Genomic DNA, 19,090 nt, shown 5'->3' on the forward strand with positions numbered 1-19,090 from the left:
CTGATACTAATTGCATTCGCTGACGTTAACGTTAATCAAAGCTCGAAAACATTGTTGATGCAATTCTAAATATTTGTCGTCTCACGCTGAGCGACGTCTCAGCTATTCGAATTAAATTGATCATGCGGGACCACCTCGGGCCATTGTACCTATATCTCGATCGTCGGAGATCGATATCGTTCGTCTTTGCGGCCAATGATGAGCGCCACGTTGGAAGATCGTCTCGATACTGACGGACAAAGACCATAATTCAATGTCTCGATCGGGAATTCACCGATTTCCTTATTTTATCTATTCCTTCTCACAGTTTCTATGACGAAATTAATAATTCGATTACACGAAAGTTCATTTTCATTCGTTAGAGTCAGCAGAGTGAACTAGTCTATTTATTTTTCGTAGATATTGTAGCGTCTTGAAGAATTCCTTCAAATTATCCTTTAAATTATTTAAACCAAGTGGTATCGTTCCTCTTAGTGAATTAGAAAATAACGTTCTTCTTTCAGGAAAAGGAAAAAAGCTCGTATATATCTAAACCAAGTATATCACTTGATTTATTGAATTAAGAAGTATATTAAGAAGCATATTAAAAAGTTAATAAATTATAATTAAATAAGTATAATGAAATAAAATAGTTATCGATAAATTAATATTAATATTTCTTCCACAAAAAGAGAAAGACGAAACTCTGAACTATGAACCACGAGTATATCGCTCCACTTAGGCATCTATTCGATTAAAAGATAATATATGTGTAATAGTTTAGACTTGCTTAAAACGGCAGAATCGAAAGGTAGGAAGAAAGCTACAGCTAGAATTTTCCATCTGTGCATTTCCCCTGCAAGCAATTAGTATCGATAGGGGCAGCATACTCGAAGTACATCCTTAACGAGCGGACACCGCGCTTAATTAGTCGTGCGCGGAAAAATCGTGGCTCGCCGCGGAGCATAAATTGGGTTCCCGTACCTCACCGTGAATTTTTCGTTCGTTTCACGATTCTCTCGCGTCGACCACCGCCGCGACAATGTTTTAATTGCGAATCGACCGGCCGCAGCACCGATCCGACTTCGATTATCTCTAATGGCTTTGCGGTTATCTAGTTGCATTAATTTGTAATTAATACCAGAGCGTAGGTACGCGGTGACCACCGCATGGAATTATATACTTTAAGGACGAGATCCTATCGCCTTGTCCGCGACTTTGTAATCTATCCATCGACCATGCGTTCGTGGTTGCAAAATTGTCATTACCTGGCGATTCGATTATGAATTCGAGAGAGAAATTTTTATGGCGATTAATACGTGGTTAATATGTAACGGAGGAGAAACTGAAAAGTGACGCTTTTGTGATTTGTTTCCTTTAAATTTTGGTCGTATGGAAGTTGTAATCATTTGGTGATTTCGTTATGGATTCGTAGCGGCACATGGATCAGAGGACGATGCGAATCGAGAGCGACTCATGTTGTTGTTTTGCCTCGAGACATTGTCACCGCCTTGAAACACGAAACGTAACGATAAATAAACTCTGGGTAAACCGTCGATCAAAGACGAATTCGAATTTTCCGACTCTCCCCCGACCGGTATAAATAAGCGGACGCGATCGCGAGCGAATTAGTTATTAACGGTTTCACGAGTTATCTGCGAGCGATCATGTCTTTGCCTTATTCCAAATATATTTGACGGGCAACAGCAATTTTTCGCTTCCATTTTATTAATCCTTTACGCCATCCACCAGAAATTTAAGAGAGAGATCTCTATGGTATATATTTATTTAGTTAAAATACAGGAAATGTGTAATGGTTGCTCTTTTATGGACTGTCTTCTTATGGAACAGTAATAAAGATAGTGAAAAGGTAGTTTTAACTAGTTGAGTCAAGAGGTGTTTCCATTTGCTAAGAAACATTTTGCGAGTAATTTTAGAAAATCCTATTCGATGGGAAATATTCCTGCGAAAAAAGGTAATAAATACGTAATTAAAGGATAACAATCATAGTATTAATGTTATCGTAGAAGATACTTGAAACAGCTGTTACGTAAGCGTAATTAATGCACGGCGATTAACAAAAATTCGATTTTTTTCAAGCAAGCTTAGTTTCTCTCTCCGCCGAAACTCGTTCTCTCGCGACTCGTTAGAAACAAGCTCTACCCGCTTTGTTATTTAAAAACGCGAAACTCTCACTCACCTAAAGCTGCTCACCGTTATTCACATTCACCCTTACTCACCACACGTTTCTTCATACATGTAAACTTGCAAAGAAAACAGTTCATTTTCACAAATAAAATTCGCGCCTGGCACAGAAAAATATCTCTGGTGCTGCATTATCTAGCGCTAGTTCGTTGGAATCAGCTCGTTCGAAAGCAGCGTAACATGTCGCCAAGTGTGGAGACACTCGACGTCCGCCATGAGATATTAAATCCTACGTTCGAACATTAATTTCATATGCATCGAAACTGTCCGCCTCTTTGAAGGAATACGACGATGCACGCAACGTTGTAGAACCTGCCCCTGGTACTCAACGCCCCCTGAAATTAACAAGTTCATTTCATAACTCGCGCTTAAGGAAGCGTACACAGTTCATGGTGTTTTGTTGCTCGAAACGGGAAACCATCGACGAGTTATGAGAGACGTAACGCAATGTGGAAGTATAGCTGCAAATTTTTCCCCATTTACGATCCACCTTATTTGTTCATTTGTTTGCTATAGAATGTTTCACTTGGAAAGTTAAATTGGCTCGTTTGGAATATTACTTTCATACTACTTTCTTTAGAAGGGGTAGATGTTAATGATAAGGGATGAAAATTGTCCTTCTTAATAAATATTCTATTTATTCGTGACGACAAATAACGAGATTTTGATACTGTTTGATCACCTGAATACTGAATATCCGTGAACCATCGGAAATTGTCTTCTTTAGAGTAGTTGATAATTGATCTAGACCTCTGTCTAATCTAGGTGATATTGAGATTTTGATATTTTTGTTACAAATCTTCCGGATATATTAAATATACGAAACCTGTAGAAAATTCCTGCTTCCTCAAAGTGGTCGATAATTGACGTGGAACTTCAATGAACGATATTGAAATTTTGATATTTTTATTACAAATCTTCCGGGTATATTAAATATACTTAACCTGTGGAAAATTCCTGCTTCCTCAAAGAGGCTGATAATTGACGTAGAAATTTAATGGATGATATTGAAATTTCGATTTTTAATCAAAAAAATTTTAAATCTCCTTAACGTCGAGTGTATAGAGATGATACAGCAAATTTCATCTTCGTTAACGTGGTTGATAATTGCCAATAAAAGAGAAATCTATCGAGCTATTCCGAGGAGACGACATCTTACGTGTATTAATCTAATAAACTCGTTCCAATTCAACACTTTCCACAACTCCAACCATAACTCCTAATCAAGATTTATCTCAGCGAGGATGTAATATCTATTTCTCTTTTAAACGCTTCAACTCATACGAAGAAGGAACGTCTCGAGTGATTTTATTGGAAAGGACGATGCTCTTCTAACACCGTGAGTAAGAAAAAAGGAAAAAGGGAAGTATGGCGAGGAATTCTTTGGCTGGTGAGATGCCCTCGCGGGGATTCCCATCGTGGCAACCCCGTAACGGAGTGACTGGCAGCACGTAATATTTCGCCAGCCGCGTCTGTGTTCGTATTTAGCGGAGGAAACGTTCGGGGTTGAGATAGCGGCCGGTTATTTATGGGGTTAAATAAAGGAACACAGCGCGATGCCGCGATACCAGCCGCCAGTACAAATAGGTTGCAGCTCGACTCTGCAGTCTGCTATCGTTGCAAGTTCTCGTGATCTGCAACGTGCAACCTTAGAAGTATCTCTCTTTTTTACTAGATACTCGCGTCGAACTTCGAGACAACCTTGAATCGCTGTATCAACTAGGCGAATGCTTTGGATTCTCGACAGGGAGAATTGACTTTTTTGGAACACTCGACTGGTAGCTGAGATTTATAGTGTTAATTATGCTCTTGGTATACCGTCATGATTAAAATGTTCGTGTACTGTGTACAATGTTTATACATTTAGAGTAATTGAAATATAAATTGTACAATGTATTTGCTATATTTTCACGATTAAACTGTAGAAGTTAATACACTTGCAGTGATTGAAATTTTTCAACGTAGAGCGCTACACAGGCTGTGAAAAGTATGAATTTGCATGGCGAAAGAATGAAGAGAAATTCAGTCGATGGCTGGTTGGAAGGAATTTCACGACCTTGTCTGCCTTTCTATGGTGCACGTTTTTAAGTAAAGACCCATGAACGCAGAACTTGAAAAGACCCATTGAAAAAGAACGAATTAAGACCCCCACTGGCACCGATTCTACATTCTAATGATGTAATTCTTTTGTTTTCTTTTTTTTTTGAACAGATGACGGCGGTCACGGGATGAACCAGGACGGTGAGTCGAAACATAATATCTTCCTACTTCTTTTTAAATATATAAATTGTCAACGACGACAGTAAGATCTAGTCGATAAATTTAATTGCGGAGAACGACGATGAATTGGATTTTAAATACTGACGCATAAATTAAAACACAATATCTTCGATCGTAAGCGGTCTCTAAATACGCTATCATGCAGCAACGCTGGATCATAAAGTCGGTATTATCTATACAACATCTCGAATACGCAAATCGCTGAAAATTATGTAGAGAAGAATGCTGCTGAAAAGTAATCTTATCTCTCTTATCTTAGACTCCTAAATCACGACGAACAATATAAAATCAACGCCCTGTCTACCCGATCAGCGCCTAAGTTCGGCGTTGACACGCCCGTACCGTTATCACCGGTCCCGTTATAATTAAATGCGCGGTGAATCGCTTATCGGACGCGTCTGCTACTCTATCGGGTTGGCGATCGATCTACAGAAATAAGCAATTATCTTCACACGCGTCCTTATCAACTGAAACGCGTAACTTCCGTGACCGCGATCTAATTGGCAAACAGCCTTAATTTCAGTATCGATAAATTACCGCTGCGACTCGTTTCGACGGGATGAACCGAGTTCGGTGACTGAGTTATTAATCGCGCGTCTTGAATTAATTATTTTTCCCCCGATTTTTACACATTCGTGCTCGTGTGCTTGCTACTGAATTGATATAGCCTCATTTGTCACGAGCATATCGTGCACAGAAATCAGTATAACATTGCGTTTTGAAATTGAAACAACTATGGAATGGGATGTATACCGGACTGGATTATTATTCGAACAGATTAATGCGAGCTTGGTTTATTTTTAACGGATATGCGAATTAGTATTGAAATTGGAGATAGTCGATTATGTCGCATCCTTTCAGAAACATCCCAAGTGAATATAGAAACTGGAAGCGAAACTAGAAGAAACCGAAAGATATCAAATTCTACATACAGGTATCATCTTCTAAAAAGATAAACCTAAAACTGACGTATATCAAGAAACGAAGGTATTTCATCTACAAAGATGGAGTTTCCTTCGAATACCGTTTCTACGCTTTCGTTAAAAGTAACTAAGCCTACGGTCAATTCGAGGAAACAAAATAATAGAAACTCGTTTATACACTTCAGCGGTATACAATGCTTCTTGCCAAATCTAAGTTATCACTCAAAAATGTCTGAAAATTTCGCAATCAAAATTACAATTACACCTCGGCAGCAAAATTCCTCTGGCTAAAAGAGAGCCGAAAGCAATCACTGGGAAAGCGCGGAAACTGCCAGCACAAAACGTCAGAACCCACCGAGTGATCACGCAGCACGTAATTTCACGAAGCGACCCGGAGCCCAACGCCGCCGGTCCCACCGTCGTCGTTTCTTTTCGAATAAGGGTTCTCGCTTGTTTATCGAGGCTCTCGATCGCGCCTGCGAATCGCGCGATGCGGACGGATAGGTTCGCGATCCACGTCGAGCGCCGCGGATCCGGCGTGGCAGCACAATGTTCGCGTATAATTTATGCCGATGACGTGGAAACGATTCCATGTTCCTACGTACGCTGCACACACGTACGTCGCAGCAAGTAGTGTGCGAACCGCGGTAGGTGGAAGATGGTGGAGGTAATCACAAGTTTAAAGGGTAAACGGGCCGTAAGGTGTGAGGCCCCTCGAGCTCTCTCTCTTGGAGCCGGCGCGCTCAATATTCAACAGGTATTTACATTCGCAAATTGTTTACGTCAGCCCACGATGAAATCTGTCAGGATTTCGTTCCCTCGGCAGCTTAACAGCCTCCACCTTCTCCGCCCTTCTACCTCCTCCTTTTCTTCCTCGTCTTTCCTCTTTGGCCACCTTTGGTAGATCGTATCACTTTGTCTTCGTTGCACTCGAAGATATTCCTCTCTGTGTGTTAGGTCGTTCGGACGTCGTTGGCGTGAGCCTGCCCTTTTCTCTTTGGCTCGCGTGCACCCTTCCTCCCGGCCAGTAATTACATCTGGGTATTAATCAAGCGTACGTCGGGAACGAGAACCGCGAGATCTTGATTTTCGCCACTTGCAGGCGCGCGCGGCCAACTCGCGCAACCCTGACGTAACCCCGAGGTCCGCGCCAGGTTATTAATTTATTGGAGACGCCTGGTTAGGGCCTCTCGCATCGCTTTGATTTATGGCGTTACGATTGTGTTGTAGTCGGTCTGCGTGTGTACGTACATCTTTTTCAATTGATTCGCGCCTCGATTTGTGATATTTAGTGGGCAGACTGGAATGTTACGGCGCTATCGGTGGACATTTTTTAGAAATTGTCGGATAACTTACAAAATATCGGTAGATACAGAGTGGACAAATTCTACGAAGCATTCGCGATGATGAAACAAATGAAAGTTCGTTCACGCATATGTCGATCGTTTCGGATAAATTCCTCTAATCGAAGGTACGATATTTAATGCTTAAAAAAAACGATGCTTAAAAAAATGATATTTCATATACACCGATCTAGGAGTTGAGGGATGCGTCAGTTCATAAAGCAAACGCTAAACGCTTCCGCTAAAATACAATATCTTAAATCGTAGGAAAAAATCTGTTACACTATATCGCTATATGTACTCACCAAGACTCACCATACTGTCTACAACGTTTCGTCAAAGCAAAACCCTTTCACCGTCCCCGCCACTCTTTCTCTCTCTCTCTCTCTCTTTTTCTTTCTCTCTAGTTATCTATCGAACGTGGCTGGTTGGTTTTTGTTCGTATCTCGACGGCGGAGGACTCATCCCCCGTTAAGGTTTATCGTTGGCCGCTAGTACGGACGCGGATTACACGGCGGGCGTATTTGCGCTGGACGGCGGCGGCTCGCGGTTATGCCAGGCCGGTCCTAATTATAGCGTAACACACAAGCGTACCGTATGCCGCGCTTACGTAATCCCGCGATAATGCGGCTCCAGGCTCCTGCATGCCTCGCCTGCCGATCCATGTATTCGCGCGGCCACGCCGCCATTATCTCTACTCCTAGGATAATGACATCGGATACGACGAGTCGGTCGGCGACGCAGCTAAAAATCCTCCAGACGATACCGCGAGATCCCGCGTTCGATTAAGTCGAACCGGCAATCGCGCTGTTCAGGTTCCCCCGAGGAGACAAGGATAAGGGGAATGGCGGATGTTTGCGTCGATTAATGACGCTTTGTGGAAGGAATTGTTGTAGCAAAAAGAAAGTGTGACAGGGTTTTTGAAACATACACATGTAGAACAGAGATGTAGCGTTGTTCTGTTTTTATGCGTATACCGCGCGAATTTACCAGATGAATTTACGACACAAATAGCGAGGATGCTTCTGACAGAATCGAGGTTACGTATTCAGCTTAACTTTGCGGAAAATTCTAATTTGATGAAATTAATGACTGTGGCAAAAAAAAGAGTGCGATCTATCAACCTGAACTTTTCAATTGATGAAACAAGCTTCGTCTCTCTTATCAGTTTGGAGATAACTTCACAACTCGTCCTCGTTTTATTCGACATTCCATCTTTTACATACATAAACATAGTGCCATACGAGCAAAGGCAAGCATCCACGCGATTCGGCTAATAAATACAAATGAGCCGGTGCCAAGGAAATATCGTTCAGTGCGAGAAAGACGTTGAGCATGAAAGATCGACTCCACCGGACGTCGACGGTGATAGCGGTCCCGTGTAAATGATGACCGCGCGAAGAAACTAATGGCCGATGATTATTTCGAGCACGTATTCCGGGTCAGCCGTCGAAAAGCCACGGTCCACCGTGGTATCTACATGCTTGATATCTCCATCGGTTCATGCTTGATTTCACCTTCGAATTAATCACCGGAGTGGAGACCGAAGTAAACTGGTCAAAGTCAGGAGGACCCGTATCAGCAGATTGAAATTTATCTAATTTCCGCTCGTGAACACTTTATTGCTATATAGAGAATGAAAAATAGAGTAATAGATTTGGAAATTATAAATAAATATTTTTCAAATATTAATAAGCAATTTGTATTTAATGCGTATTTGGGTCAGCACAGATATTACGCAGTATTTATTTTTATTACAATTATCAAGTGTTGCGTGATATTTATTATCATTTCCAACGCACATATAGCATCTAGGATACTTTCCAAGCTTTTTCTATTGCTATTTATGTCATTTTTTCCTTCTACTGTACGCGAGACATGTTTCTAAAAAGTTATTCTCTAATGGTCAAAGTCATAAGCAATCTAAATAATTTTCCTGTCAATTATTTTAAAACCATCTGAGTCTAAGATGATCTAGCCATATTGAATCGCGAGAGTTAACCATTTCACGACGAAGATATCGTAGATGCTCGTCTATCGTTGTCAGACGACGTCCTGCAACGATTCAGGAAGCTTCATCCGAAGAAGCAAAGTTTCTTCGTCTCATTCTACGGATGCCCTCGCGCTGATTAGTACGATGATAACATCGATCTGGCCGACGACCCTTGCGATAACGCGATATCCAGCGATCTCTCTGCCCGCGAGATGACTCATCGAACGAGTATTGCGAGTAGCTTGATGCTCCAACAGCGTTTCCATTGGAAGCTATCATCGTCATGCACGCGGAAATTCAGATGTTCGACAGCACGCCTGTTGAATGTTTCGATGCTCTTAGCTCATTACGCTTTTCCTATGAGAGTCAAAGGTTTTCTCGGTTTATTGGTTTCAAGAAAATGTTTCTGCAATGCGATGAAAATGATTCGTTTTGGAGCGTTGATCGTGTAACTTGGCTCAAGCGTGCTAGGAAGACTTGTAATTATTGAGAAATTAGTTCGAAAGAAGGTTCTATACATCTCGTCATACCATCATAAAGTCTCCTTCGGATTAGTCGAGTTTCTCTGAAAAAATTTCTTCGAATTTAATAAAAGTTTAAGCTGTTGTTTATTTGGTTTGAATGGATCGAAAGACACGCACAACGAACGGTGCACTTGTTAAGTAGATAACGAGGTCATATTTTAGAGCCTTTTCTAAATTCTAAAACTTCGTTGGAATTAACCAAGTGACATAGATTCAGCTAACTTATATTCAATTTTGCGTGGAAGATATTATTCGAGTAATAAACTCATCACCAAAATCCGTCTCAGAATGAAATGTAAATTCCAAGAACTAAGAACTAAGAACGTGAAAACTGCAAGAAAGTAACATTCATTCTAGCAATCGCATTGCACGATCACTCGGAATTGGCAACAAATTCCCACTTATACTTGAATCAGGTCCCCGTGTTCCGTGCAGGAGCAACGTTTGGACGTTCTCGACACGGAGCAAGGATATTTAAGCCCTGTGACCGCCATAAGTCTCTCGACGAAGCGTTTCTGCGATTCGACAAAGTACATAATACGGCCGGTTCAACGAGCTCGCTAATCAACGAAACTGTTTCTCCGCTCGGCTATCTGATGCACACGTACTTACACGGGGCTACGTTCGCCGTGTACCTGCACGGCCGCGTGTGTTTCCTTCTTCGTCGGCGCGTAAGTGGTACGTACCACGCCCGCGCACGCGAAAACTCGCTTGTAACGCGAGTTGAACGAAGAAGAAACTACTATCAGATGGAAACGCGTAGAAGAAGGATAAAACGAAAGAGCGAAAGATAGAGCTCTCGCACGCGGAATGATTTGTATTGCTAAATAATCAGCGCCAGTTGTCTAGGATACTGGTTTAATGACACGCGTCGTGGAGGGAGCCGTTCGACGACACGCTCGCGTATAGTCGTGTGTGCACGCGTTCAAGAGCCACGGACCGTAGTCGTGCCAATTTCGACGGGATAACCGCGTAATTTCTGTTCCGCCGTTCGATTTTCTCGAGCGTCACGAGCCCGTAAATTATTCCACGCCGGACAGCGGAGAAACGATCGAACGAACGCGGAATCTTTACCTCGCTCAACACATCCATCGCGCTCTGCGCTTCGAATAGTTTCGAATAATTTCCAATTTCTGCAACAATTTTCGAATAATTTCCAATTTTCCAACGATTTGCCACTTCTGTGGCCCTGTAATCGAACAGCCGTCGTTTATTCAAATATCAGTTCCAAGTAGACAACGGATTTCCATACATTCTTTATATACTTTTACGAATATAATCAAAGAGATGGAATTTAAGTGGAAATTTGTTTCATCTACTAAATACTACGATGATTATCTTACTTTAGGTATTTTACATATTTTTGTATGTTACGTCGTGCGCATTTTTTGCGCCTTCGTATGTTTCACAAATGCGTAAAAATCCGCGCTCTGATTATAAGAGCACGCGTTCGTGCCGTATGATTGTATTGTATAATTGAAATTACAAGTTCGTATAAACCAGGCTCTACCATAGTTCGATTTTCCTTTGATCCGCGATTCAGAGGATTTCTCTGAAGGAACGTTAAGGGGGAGAAAGGAATGGTCGTGGAATTCGTATATCTGACGAACGGCGAATGGAGAACGGAGAACTTGAAGATCGATGCAGGAATCGGCGGTTTCGCCTCGAATTCCATCCAGTCTCTTCCCTTTTCCAGCGTGGATCTTGCTGCGTCCCGACGCCTAGATACAATCGGTACAACTCGTGAAGCGGCGTACACATAGTCACGTGTATCTGCCGCTGACTTCCATCGCGTGTGCACGGTGCATGTGTGCACCGGGCAAGGGTGTGGCTCTTTGCTTCGCAACGGTATCATCGTTGGTGCATACCGGTCATCGAAAACGAACTTGCAAACGATTTTGGTTGCTCGTTGGATTTTGGGACGATTTTGGACTTTATTTCCATATACTATGCTGTCTTCGAGATTTCCGCACTTCAAGAGTGTATTCATTTAAAAACTTGACGAGTGCGTTGATTCAGACATTTGATTAACGTGGAGTTTTAGGCTTTCGACGATCATATCGAGTCACAAAGGTAACTAGGAATTTAATCAAAGGAAACTCTGAAGTTTAATATAGAAGATTTTCTATTGTGATCGTGAGAATATATCATCCGAATGATGTTTACAGAATTCGTACAAGAATTTCATTCCTTGTCTGATTTGAGTAACGAAGGATATAGAATATCGATGTCGTTCGATCATCCAAAAAATTACACGTACCTTGATCTGTGCATTTAACTGGATGGATATTAATTAAAAACTAAAAGTAATATTAAGAGATCACGTATTAAGATTTATAGTACTCGGAATCTTGTTGTTCTATGGAAAAATTCATCGTTTATTCAGAAACTAATTTATAAAGTTAACGATATTGTAATACACAGAAACAGCGAGTTCCCGGTAATATCGCCAGGAAGATTTAAATCATACAGTTATGACAGAATCTTGACATTCCATCGAAGAAATTCTCGTTCACAGAATCCCGACTGACCACCGATTTATCAATCTAATCGTCTAATCCAACACTCCCCGCTTACATCAAGCGTACGTAGCACAATCTATTCAACGCGAAGCCGCCATTTAATTAACAACAAAAACTTCCTGAACCACGGCCGCTCTCGACTCATTTCTCAAAATGACCGAACAACCGCGGTGTACGACTCTCCCGAAAGCAATCAGGCAACAACCACCGCCACGCTAATTACCGTGCCATTAATTTCGCGGGGCAATCGACTGGCTTGCGCCGCGCTTTCCTCGACAAAGTTACTCGTCATAAATTCGCGCGGCCAGAGGCCACACTCTCGAAAAGTCACGATCGCCACCCACACGCGAGTCCTACTTAATTCAAAGTTCGAACGTCTCGTGGCCGTTTGTTTAATCCCGAGAATAAGCGCGTTGTTACACTCGAGAAGGTACCTGATTTTCTGCCGACGCCACGTGAACATCGCTGCGCAATGCTCAACTAGCTACGGTAGCTAGAAGAAATACTGCGCATACCATTATCTTCCAATGAACAGTTTTTTAATTAGGTTGTACATTTCATTTCGATAAATTGAAATTTTTATAATCATACTACTAAACGATATTTATCGCAGTTGGATCTAATTGCTTGGTATAATATTCATGCAATGGTGTACAAATACTTTTCGCAGCCACTGTACAGGCATGTACCTTGCGTATCTGCGCAAGCTGCGAAGCAAGTGCGGTTGCCTGTTGTAATGCGAAGGAATGTGCGTTGTTTGGTATAACGAAGTAAAGCCTACTCTAAATGCACGGATAGATACATTCCTATTTATACGTATTTGGACATCTACGTTAGCTTCATACGAAACGTGACAATTAATTCATATTTCGAAGGGAATTTTTTTACATTCTACATTAAGACCATTATACGGGCTTGTATGTTTCGTTGAATTGTACACTGTGAACTTATTTATCCATCATTATCATTGAAACATTTCTGTGGACAAGAAAGTTATTTTGACGCTGTAACTACCTTCATGAATATTATGACAGCCAAGGTGTGTAGTAGATTGGAGAGAAACCTTCCTTCTCCTCATCTTCCTATCAAATCCTCGCAAAGATCACCACTAATCTCTCTCTAATCTCTTTATGTGGAGGATTCTCCCAATGTGGAGGATTAGTTAGTACGTGAGATTTAAAGGACGAGATTGCTCGTTGTTGAAACCGTCGGATATATTCAAAATAATAAAGTCGTTAGTACAAAGTATAAATCGCAGAATAAAATCGCGGAATAATTATTCGTTAATGCTCGTCGCGTAACTCGGTAAATACTCATGAGATACTCGAAGATACTCTGTAGATATTCTACGAGATACTGTACGATACTCTACGATACTGTTCGATACTCTACGATACTCTTCTCTCTAATTTCTACGATCACTCTAATCTCTTTACACGGTTCGTATGGAAAAGTTGACCGAAGGAAGATTAGTGTTAAGATAAGGACCGAGGGCCTGTTACCTTAATTAATTAAATAAAACGATGGACAAGTGAATTTTCAATGAAGGGAGCATCGTTCCGATAGATCTGGCTCGCCTTGAATGCATCGCGTCCCGTTAGTATAAATACGTATAACTGAATTCATAGTAGTATGAGTAATACATGAGAACTCGATGGAAATCGATGACACGCGACGTGTCGTCGGCCAGACTGACTGGCGTACGCATAATCGTGTTTTCTTCTTGTCTCCGTGCTAATTATACGATGCTCGTACATGTGCGCCCTTCTTTCCGCCGTTTTCGAAGTAGCTTATTATCATTAATAAATCGAGACGACGGAAGTCGAGTGCTAAGTTAGTGCTATTTTCTTGCGCACCTCGCCAGTCAGACAGTAATGCGAACTCACTGCTTAATTTACTATTAACTTGATCTTACTCGGATAATTCATTCGATTTTATGTAGCAATACAATTCCGAGATGGGACTTATAGAAGACCGATGTGAATAGTTAAGCCGCTTAAATGTTCGATGTAAAGTTGAAATATTCTTCTTTGCATCTTGACCAACATACGTCGCGTTGATTTTATTTGAAAGAAGCTCGTCCTCTTTTAAACGGCGCAAAAAGCGAAATCAGTTACTTCTTGCTGCTCTGAGATGTATACTTTTTCCACTGTACATAGAATTTTTATACAAATTTTTTAACTCCTATAGCTTATAATTTCAATTAAATTATATATAATATAATTTAAATATAACTATATAATATAATTTAAATTAAAATTCTACGGATAAGTGCCAATTCTTAATTTTGTATCGCGTATCTAAATTATTAACACCATTTCTACAAGTAAGTAATCAAGTATGAAAGAGTCAAGTAGCGTTCAAATTGCAGAAGATTAATAAAGCAGACTTTGTTTCACACATATAATTTTGATAATAATAAGATAAAATTCGTTGAAGTAAATTTATAATGAAATCCTTAGTTCCTCTTATAGTACACGTTATTAATAACTGTCGACCTTATCTTCCAATTGCAATATTTAACGCCTATCCTAGGTGTATTAAATATCTGAAAATTTATAAGCGACAGTATATTAGATGTCATCTTCGACATAAAAGAAAAGCTGAAACTCCAGCGTCACTTTCACAGAGCAAATATAAAGTTCGACCCTTAATTGAAGCTTCCATATCTGGCTTATACGATCAACTTCGCGTCGATTCTTCCGTTCCTGCTATGGAATCGCGATCGTTAACGGATAATATAACGTCTTAGCATAGACGAGCACCTTCTTCCAGACTCCTTGGCTACTTTCACCTACAGTTGGCTCGTAGATCTGTATTATTAGTCGGCCCGTAGTCCGTTATCGATCTCTCGCCCCTTCGTATCGTGCTTATTTAAATTCTTCTTCGCGATGCATCGTTGTCTCGCCTAGCGACCAGTCGCGTTCCAGTTTCACAGAGATAAACGCCGATTAATCGGCGAATCGTTTGGATTCCCGTCCCCTATAAATAACACGTAGCCATGGCGAAACGTGATGTAGCTAAAGGCGGAGAGTTGTATCATCCTTGGTGATTGTTTTTGCGAAACAATTAGAGAAAACTCGACGTCTTAATCTTCCGGCGACGATCAAGTAAATTCTCCTTACTGTGAGTGTGATCAAACGCTAACGCGTTTAAGGATTGTCCTTCGTTTGTTATTTATGACTCTGAGATGCAGTGTATTTACTGAGATTTATTCACTTCTTTGTTCAGACCAGTCAACTTTGGAAAAGATAGCAGAGAATAATACCACAGATACTCAGAGATTTGATAAAATTTAATAAAGTAAAACGGTGAAAACTAAATAAAATTTATATAATAGGAAGGATAAATCACACTATTGGCAATTTTTGTAAAATTTGTACAGGAATCAAATCACACCGAAGTATGATGCTTTTACGTATCGTCGAATAATATGGGAAATTAACAGTTTAAAAGTACACAACGTTAATGTTAAGAGTGTTGATAATCAATTTAAAAGTAAGAATGTAATTATAAGTTGAAATGCGCGTTGAAACATTGTTATTAAATTAAGTTATAACATAGAGGAAAATTGAATCGATAACTTCTCTTTCGATATTTCTTCATATTACGTTAGGGTATAAATTTCTGTTAAAGAACAACGTTAAATTGCAACAATCGAAAGGATTTCATTGACTCGCCGGTTGTTGAGCCGACTGGTCCATGGAACAGTCTGTGGGGCGTCAGAGCATGACGCCATTAACGTAACGAGGCCACACGTTGCACCCTCGCGAGCACTCGACTATATCAGCCCCGAGTGCTTAGGCTCGCAATGAACTCCTAGACCTAGACCTACGTCCAGTTAGCCGATATCTCGCAATTCTATCCCACCCCAAGGACACATTGCTCGAACCACTTTATGTTGTTACATGTTCTTACGTCTTAACCTCTCCTCTACATTGTCCAAAATTTAGATACAAACCTCATCGAGATATATTATTCACCAAAAATTGTACACAACTATACTAACACGCTAATCGTAGGTCAAAAGTTTGGAATTACCGCATAGTATCTAACAATTCAATAGGAATTCAGCTTAGAATTTCGTTACTTCAGCAAACCTTTTCGTTAAAAATCGATTGTCATAAAAAGTCTAAAAATTTTGAAACAGAACGAAAAGTATATTTTCGTGCATATATCGTACATAGAACGTACGTTACGAATCACGAGACACACGAAACGTGCGTTAAAATTTCTTAAAGTATCGTAAGTCGAAAAAAAGTTAAGGTCAGAAATCGTGACGCTGCAACCCGTAGATTGGAAGCTAAAGGAATTTAAAATCAAAGTTCCTCGAAAAATTCAGTATTTACAGTTTACAACGGTGGAAAAAAAATGGAAGAGTTACTGGAAGAGCGAGAAAGATCGATGAGAACGTTAAATCCTGTGCAGCGCGATGCAATAAAGTTCCCGGGGCTATGTACTTCGATACGACGCGTTTCGCGTTGGTTTTTTCCAGCCGGCATGTTTACGTTCGTGTGCACGCACGTGTACGCACCACGTGAAACAGCACACGGCTCCCCCGCCCTAGTTTTCCGCTTCAACTGATTGCGAACTGGTTCTTGACCATCGAACCATTCGATTAATGGCCGACGCGTTTCTTCCGCAGTTCGGTTGTTTCGTCCGCTCTCAGATTAACGCACTCGATCGACACGAACGGACGCGGTGTTGTGTCGGTCCGCGTCACGGTGACAGCAGTTCCCAATTTTCGTTCGAAATTTCCTCGGATTTTGCGTTGGCGAACACCAATCGCGCGATAGGACTTAATACGAGTGAAAAGAATAAAAAAAAAAGATTCGAGATGAACGAGAAAAACGGAGATTAATCGTTCGAGATATTATTATGTAAACAAAAGGAAATGATGTGTAGTGCAAGAAATGGAATTGCAAGTGTAATGAAGTTTCGAGTCTGGTGGAATTCATGATATACATATATATGAATAATCTATGTGTGCGTTTGGCCTTGATAAGTGGAAGACAGTGGTAGGTCTTCGATTTTCTTTCGAAGATATCGATGAAATTGTATGTCTGATTACGAACCATATCAATCTACTTAGAGTTGTACGAAAACGCGATTGTTAAATCGCTGTATCTAAGAGGAACAAAAGGAGAAATACAGCGTAGTGAATGATACGTCTGGAGGAGATTAGGTCTGACTATGAACGACATCGGTCTACTTACGGCCAAGTTCGTACGCGGTATACTTACGAATCATCAAACGGAAATAAAAGATTGCATCGTATTGAAATATTACAAATTCTTAAAAAATATTGAAAATCTGAACGTTGTATCTCGATGTTACATTAGTAATAAAATCTCATTAAATCAACGAAGGGTATTAATACAACGAATAGTATTAAATAATATTCAAATATTCATCGAATATTCTATAAGCAGACGAAGATATTCACAAAATATATTTTATACAGTTTCAAAGCAACGATTTACGAGGAAAGAAATAAGAATAATTCCCAACACGTAGTTAAATCGTTAACGATCAGGACACCGACGAGGCGGCTGCAATTTCAACGACATTGTCGGTGCCGGAAGAGTGTTTGCACACGTATCAACGCGCAAATTGCGTTCAGGGGGAATCATTAGCGCAAGGAAACGACAGGGGATGCGAAGAAATGACGGGCGAATAATCTGATAACAGTGCCGAGGAACATCATAATTGGCCCGGTGTGCGGATCGCATTGCGATTCGCCACGCGACCATCAGAATCGACGATCGATCGTATGCAAATCAATGGTGAGGCACGTGAAACGTGCTCGTGCATGGCGAAAATGCGACGGGTTCGGGACGCGTGTGCGATTTACGATGTCGCGGCGAAACGATCGCCTTGATCTGCATCCTCTCGTGCTTTACGCGTATGCAATTTCACGTGTACACGTCGCGTGTGTTTCGAATGAATTTGTTCCTTAATTTTGGTACGATATCTGCTACTCGTTAAGAATTCTTTTCTGGTCTTATAGCTTGTATTGCTTGATATTTTTGGAACGTCGAGCCGTTGCCACATTTTGCTTAATGAACATTAAACGATATGTCGTTGAACGTTAAATGAATCTAATAAAAATGGAATAATTCTCGAATTTCCTTTTCTCTACAAAAATTCTAACGGACCACCCTCTCCGCTAAATTTTCTCTATCTTATACCGTGCGAATTCACAACTTTAAACTGCATCAGGTAAAATATCATGTTCGGAAAAACTAACAACGCTAAATAACGAATCCCTAACGGTTAAACTACGATTAAAGTAAATCGCTAAATAATAAGCTATAAACAAATTATCTCATATAATGCACCAAAACACACAGTATTAAGCGCCGAACGTCGAAGAGAAAAAGCGACTAATTGTAAGTTGGCGAGCAACACAGAAAGGCTCGGGGTCAGTCTTCGGATCTCAGAAGCGATCCCGAGGTTAAGAGAGCCGAGAGTGGCCTTTAAGGTTTTACGAGTAGACCTTTGCAACTTGTTCGGAGCGTGGAATTGTCGAGTTAAGCTAGCAAATAGTTCTGGCGAGGCGAGCGAAGCCAGGGTCAACAAACTGCGTGTACCTGTCAGCTATCATCCGCACGCAACGCGCCATAGCGATACGACGGACTCTTAATTCCAGGCTCGGGCATCGTTTAACCGCGCAATTGAATTCATTAATGCGATCGATTTCACGGATTCCATCCGTACCGGTTCCTTGGAAAAACTGCGTAGGCTGTGTGTGGAAATTTGCTACGATTCTAATACGTTTAAACATAGCGCGTGTTTCGCTTCCTTATCGTTAGAAAAGATTCTGTTTTCAATTTTATGGATTAAAGGTGGAAAAAGTAGATGAGAAGAAGGAAATGGCTGGTTGGAGTATAGCGGTAGAAAGATGGAGAAAATTGGTAGTTTGGTTTCTTCAAGAGGTTTTTTATCGAATATATGGTAAAAAGTTGTGAAAAGGGATCGACGTCCGATAAATAAAAGTATCTTCGTAGGAACGTAGATATAAGCTGCAATGTTTTATTCTATTTAATTATAAAAGTTGACGGTGAATATTTGAAACTGCTAGTAAATACACAGTAAAAATGTATAAATAATATACCGAGTTCTTTATTCAGTTTGCTTAGAAGTTGGTAGTTAATGTCAGACGGTTACTGCTGGTAAATCAAATGTGAAATCTGCGTAAGAAAATATTTCACCATAAAAACATTCTTCTCTATCTTATCCATTCGGAAATTGCTAATCGATACTGAATATCTTAAATTCTTAGTAAATAAAAAATACGAATCTCCTTAAAGAAACACGT

General features: G+C 40.6%; 1 protein-coding gene across 1 annotated transcript in view; it reads left to right on the top strand.

The window, feature by feature from the left end:
• LOC117240377 (paired box protein Pax-8) overlaps positions 1-19,090 on the top strand; it is a 196,155-nt gene that overhangs the window by 55,967 nt on the left and 121,098 nt on the right. Inside the window, exon 3 of the mRNA XM_033506388.1 lies at positions 4,396-4,425. Within this exon, the coding sequence (XP_033362279.1) occupies positions 4,396-4,425 (30 nt within the window). The remainder of the gene's footprint in view (positions 1-4,395; positions 4,426-19,090) is intronic.

This window comes from Bombus vosnesenskii, unplaced genomic scaffold (genome assembly GCF_011952255.1).
Source record: "Bombus vosnesenskii isolate JDL3184/JDL3185 unplaced genomic scaffold, Bvos_JDL3184-5_v1.1 scf7180000014621, whole genome shotgun sequence".
Taxonomy (NCBI): domain Eukaryota; kingdom Metazoa; phylum Arthropoda; class Insecta; order Hymenoptera; family Apidae; genus Bombus; species Bombus vosnesenskii.